This window comes from Chrysochloris asiatica, unplaced genomic scaffold (assembly GCF_000296735.1).
Source record: "Chrysochloris asiatica unplaced genomic scaffold, ChrAsi1.0 scaffold00384, whole genome shotgun sequence".
In the NCBI taxonomy this organism is placed as follows: Eukaryota; Metazoa; Chordata; class Mammalia; order Afrosoricida; family Chrysochloridae; genus Chrysochloris; species Chrysochloris asiatica.
In genome coordinates this window covers 1559386-1565564 of record NW_006408902.1, presented here as the reverse complement: position 1 = coordinate 1565564, position 6179 = coordinate 1559386, and the positions used below count along the sequence as shown (strand labels likewise).

General features: G+C 40.4%; 1 protein-coding gene across 1 annotated transcript in view; it reads right to left on the bottom strand.

The window, feature by feature from the left end:
- Positions 1 to 6179, bottom strand: part of LOC102822942 (chromosome unknown open reading frame, human C7orf57) — a 91219-nt gene that overhangs the window by 74627 nt on the left and 10413 nt on the right. The window contains exon 3 of the mRNA XM_006876508.1: positions 2730 to 2838. Coding sequence (XP_006876570.1) covers positions 2730 to 2838 — 109 coding nt within the window. The remainder of the gene's footprint in view (positions 1 to 2729; positions 2839 to 6179) is intronic.

The window sequence follows — 6179 nt, the reverse complement described above, 5'->3', positions numbered from 1 at the left end:
GAAACCACCAGCTTTTCCGCGGGAGAAAGAGGAGGCTTTTTGTTCCTGTAAAGATTTACAGCCTCGGAAACACTGTACAGGGTCGCTATGAGTCGGAACCGACTCCACTGCACATCACAACCAGTGGCTCAAGGCACCCAGCTTAAGATGGTGCTCGCTTAGTTCAAAGAAGGCATTCACATCCTCAGAGTAGCCACAGGACAACTGGTACACTTCCTATGCCTAGACCATTCCCAGTCCAGAAATAGTTCACAAATCTAAACCTATCAAATAGCTCTCTAGTACTCGGGTTTCACTGTGTAGCAACAACATATCAGACAATATCTTTTTCTATAAGCCTCATGCTTTCCACTGTTGTTAGATGCTGTCAAATCAGTTCCATCGCATATGCATAACACAATGAAATACTACTCGGCCCTGCCACATCCTTACAATTGTTGCTGTGTTTGATTCCACGGTTACTGACACTGTGTTATTCTATATCCTTGGCAGTCTTCCTCTTTTGGATGACCCTCTCCTTAACCAACGGTGGTGTCCTCCAGGGGCTGGTCCCTCCTGACAGCATATCTTAAAGTACAAGCTGTAACGTCTCACCATGCTTGCTTCTTCCATCACAGACCTCTTTGTTCTTCTGGCAGTCCATGGGACTTTCAATAATCTTCTCCAACATCATAATTTATAGGAATCAATTCTTCTCAAGCCCTCCTTATTCATCGGTCAACTTTCACATGCATACAAGGCCATTGAAAATACCCTGGCTTGGGTCAGGTGCACCTTAGGCCTTAAACTAACATCTTCAACAGTTGAAAGGAGTCTTTGTGCAGCAAATCTGCCTAATGCAGTATGTCATTTGATTTCCTGACTGCTGCTTCCATGAATGCTGATGGTAGACCCAATAAAAATGAAGTCTTGGACAGGTTCAATCTTTTCTCCTTTTATCTTGATGTCATTTATTGGTCCAGTTGTTAGGATGTTTGTTTTTTTTACCTTGAAGTGCAACGAATACTGAAGACTATACTTACCGATCTTTGATTTTCATCAGTAAGTATTTCAAGTTCTCTTCATTGCCAGCCAACAAGCTTGCATCATCTGTATATTACTGGTTGTAAATGAGTCCCTTTTCAATCCTGAGGCCATGTTCTTCTTCATATACTCCAATTTTTCAGATTACTTGCTCAGCATACAAATTGACTAAGTATGATGAGAGGACACAACTCTGGCAAACACCTTTCTTGATTTTAAACCATTCAGGATCTCCTTATTCTGTTTGAACACGGACTCTCAGCCAATGGACAGGATCCTCATGAGCATAATTAAGTGTTTGGGAATATCCAGTCTCTGTAATATCATCATAGTTTGCTATGATCTACACAGTCTAATGCTTTTGCATAGTCATTAAAGCACTAGTAAACATCTTTCTGGTATTTTCTGTGTTCAGCAAACATCCGTCTGATGTCAGCAATGATAGCCTTGGTTCCTCAGTCATCTTCGAATCCAGCTTGAATTTCTGGCAGCTCTCAGTCAATGTATTGCTGCAACTGGTTCTGAATACTCCTCAGCAAAATTTTGCTTTATCATGCTTTACCAGTGCTTCCAAATTGCCTTGGTTTTCCTTTCTAACGTTCTCGCCTGTCTAAATCTCATTTCCATTCTTAAGTGTGTAATAGTAACACTGGAAGTAGGCCACAGCAACCCAAAAGGTTAGTTTTGAAAAACAGGGGCATAGGCATCCTGAAGACAGAACCACATTAAGAATAGAGGCTGTGCATTCAAATGACACTAGCTAAGAATTTGCAAAGGATGCCAGCCATATTTTCCAAACAAACAATTGGGAAAGTGATATAAAATAATGTTTCATGTTACTTCCCAATCCCAGAGAAGTGGTTTGGAAGATATAGTTTGGGTGCCCAAATATAGGAATTTCTTAGACATTCGAACATTGGGGATATTAGGCCCCAGTGTATCTGTAATTTTGTACTTTCTGTATTTCTAGCTTTACCTAATCTTTTAAGAAAAAGATAGCTTTGGGAATGCACTGTGGCTCATATAAATAAAGATGGCATGCATAATCAGGTATCCTATGACAAAGAAAACAAGAACTTGAAACAATTTACAATTAAGTAGTCTACAGACCTGGAGTCCTGATGTGGCGCTATGGGATAAGTGCTGGGCTGTTATCCGCAAGGTCAGTGGTTAAAACGTATATAGGATCACTATGAGTTAGGATATACTCAATGGCACTTAACAATAACAGTCCACAGAGATACAACTCTATGGGCACGACACCACTACAAAGTTTCAGAATTCTGAGTTTCGAACAATTGCTTGGAAACTGGATGTCCTGGTGTGGCACTGCCAGTTACTGCGCTGGACTGCAAAATCGTTTGAACCGCAAGGTCAGTGGTTCAAACTCACCAGTGGATCCTTGGAAACCCCAAACAGGGTCACTATGGGCTGGAACTGACCCGATGGCACTTAACAACAACAAACAACATTGTAAAATAGCACCAAAAGTCATAATATCATAATACTGGTATCAGGATTAGATATTTGCATTTTTAAAATCCCAAATGGTCTCTCCATTCACTCACACACACGGTGGCTTTAAAAAGTTTGTGGGGAAATGGGATTGAAAGATATTAGAATTATTCCACAAACTTATGAAGCCCTCTCACATCTATATTTTATTTCCTTGAAAAAAAAAAACGTGGACATTTCAAAATACTCACTGTCTCTGGTCAGCCGTTGGGGGTTTGCTGTGGTGGGTGTACCAGTCTGGCATTGAGTACGCCACCGGGGAGCCTTTCCGGGTTTCATGACTCAAGTGCTTCAGCAGATCTCAAAGGGAAAGATATTTGACTGTGAGTGGTTTCCTGCTATCTCCAACATAGACATAGGGCTGTGGTTCATGAAGGCGTTATGTTATCACTGAGCCTCCATGGGCTCCCAAGGGCTGGTCACACTTATTAATAAACCAAAGGTTTATTTCACCTTTGACTTGGAAAAAACCATAGTCTTTAAGGTAAGAAATGCTAGGCTGTTAGGGAAAGAGAGTCTCAAGTCAAGTCTGGGCCGGACCTGGATGACAGAGGGGCTTCCGGAGCTTCTAAGATGACCTGGGACAGGGTCCACGGCTGCTACTGATGCAGTCTCTTGGTTTCTTCTAGGTTTTGAAATCATGCTATAAGATAGCATATCAAGCCCATCAAATTATAAAAGGCCTAAAAGAATATAAGCTACACTACATCTGAGTTGGGCGCTGTAGCACCAGCACTGGACTGGACAAGGTCAGAAGTTCAAATCCACCAGCTGCTCCTCAGAAATCCTATACAGGGTTTCTATGAGTTGGAATCAACTCAATGGCACTTAACAACAACATCTGCTTAATGTTTTGCTTTTAATAGAATTGACTTAATTTTGCAATTTGACATGTAATAGACTATTTTGCATGCATTTAAATATTTTTAACCTGAAATTTAGAATTTTACAAAATAACATTTCTTACCAAAAGTCAACTTTAATTTTGCTCATAAATATCTATAGATTCTCGGCTATTAATCCACCAAAACACCAATCCACATACCAAATATCAACAGGAAACAAAACATGTGAGCTGCTTTTTGGTTTTTTTTTTAAAAAGGGAGGGTGGAGATATGCACTAGAAATGTCCACTAAAGCATATAGATAGCGTCTCAGTTACCTATACAAATATCAGGTTTACCTAAGGCTTAAATATTTACAGCTATAAAAATGTTAACATTTAAAAAATTTTCCCAATCCTGGTGTGGTGGTGTAGGATAAACATCAGACTGCTAACCAGAAGGTCAGTAGGTCAAACCCACCAGTTGCTCCTTGGAAACCTTATATAATTCGCTGCTATGAGTCAGAACCAAAGTGATGGCATATTAACAGATACATTAGGTTATGAAAGTTTCAAGTGATTACAAAGGCCAAATTATGGGAATAAATCCTAGGAAGAAGAAGTCTTTAAGCAAAGTAACCATAGGATGATGTTTTTATATTATGCAAATTAATAAAACGAATAGAATGGCAATATGTATTAACAATCACAACATGAGAGTAAGAATATGGCCTTTATCCCTGTAAAAGAATTTCAAACGTACTTTTCACCTTAGTGTGACATTGATTGGGCCAAGTAAACCTGAAATGACATGAACACAGTGAGTCAGGATAAAGACAAAGTAACGGCAGAGCAAGAGAGAGTAGAGATGGTTTCACGCTTCCCAGACGGTTCCTGGAGTAGCGTGCCCACAACTTGAGAGAATATAGCAGATCCAAAAACTAGGTTTATCAACAAAAACCACAAAAGTGCCCCACTTACACCACTCAAAAGTTGACAAATACTACAAAATAAATACTCAGCATCAACCTAGCAGTGGATTTGCACAACTTTCCCAATAAAAGAGCAACATAGATGCCGAGTTATGTGGGTGAGCTATAAGAACCCTGCTATTTGGGTCCCAGTTAAGAGACCTGGAGGCTCTCACTACCCCTGCCCCACCCCATCTCTCTCCATGAGTCTGAATCTATACATGCAACATTTACCAGTTCCTAGGGGGGGCTCATTCCTCTGTGAGGACATCTACAAAACTCCTCAGATCAGGAGGCTAAGCTTACTGGCCCCTCTCTTTTTCTCAGTATTCCCAAGTCATTCTTGCAAGCACAGGACGATCTGACTCCTTCACCACTAAGACTGCCAGAGCCTCAGTCCCTGGCCCCACAGAGCAGTTTCTAGGAAAAGCTGTACAAAACTGCCTGCTTCAGCTTTTCAGTTAGGGAGTGGGGCACTGGCTCTGGAGGGAATGGATGGATTTATCTGTGTCACCCATCCCTTAGAGCCAACCCTAAGAGCTCCAGAGTACAATATTTCTTCTCAGCAATTTGTGCCCGCTTCTAATTCACTGACTTGTTCTCTGACTAACATCATTCCCTCCCCTGCCCCAAGCATATTTTCATCATCGGGGATGGAGGTGTCAGCAGCAGCAGACTGAGAAGTGGGTATAACTGGATTTGCCTAATAGCAAAACAATGACAACAAAGAACAGAAGCAGCAGTTAACAAATGCTGAATTCTTATGTGCCAGGTAGCATCCTTTGTTTCTAACTTTTTATTTTCACATATCTCAGACTTACAGAAAAGTACCAGGAATTGTACAAGTTCCCTTACGCTCTTCACCCAGACTCCCCAGGAGGCTGATATTTTATCACATTTTCTCATCATCAATATAATGTCATTATTTCCAGAGTCCTTTGGACTCACACTGAAGACATGATGTTCTTTGACCCCTACATAGTTCAGTGGGTTGGTTCCTAGGAACAGTCCTTCACATAACCACATATTAGTTTAACAATTTTGATAATAATTAAATTATCAGAATTATCAGACTAATATTGGAATCCTGGTGTGGTATTGTAGGATTAAGCACTAGGCAGCAAGGTCATTTGAACTACAAGGTTGATGGTTCAAACTCTCCAGCCATTCCTTGTTGTTGTTGTTGTTGTTATGTGCTTGGAGTCGGTTCCGACTCATAGCGACCCTGTACAGGGTTTCCGAGGCTGTCAATCTTTACGGGAACAGAAAGCCTCATCTTTCTCCCGTGGAACAGCTGGTAGTTTTGAACTGCTGACCCTGAGGTTCACAGCCCAATTCGTAACCACTACGCTACCAGAGCCATTCCTTGGAAACCCTATATGGGATTACTTCGAGTCGGAAATGACTCTACAACACTTAACAGAAACAACAACAATAGCGACACAATACTTTTGCAAATTTTACAAACCTTATTGACATTTTGCCAATGATTACACCAACATTCTCTTAGCCAATGGTGGGAAGCGAATCTAAGGAAAAATGTTTGGGTTCCATTCTGTGTACTTTACACGTAGTACATCAAATTGTTTGATCTTGATCTTTCAATATTAAAGCAAAGATTTTGCCATTTTGTTTACCATTTCCTTCATAATAATCTCCTTAGATGTAATGGTAACTGGGGGAAAATATGTTGTTAGCAATTAACCTTCATTATCAGTGACTTCCATCAAACACAATACTCCTTAGCAATAACCCAGCATTACTTTCTCAATGAAAGCATATATAAGTTTGATATCAGGCAACATCACTGTTGAAATGCTATACAGTTATTGTTGTTGTTGTTGTTA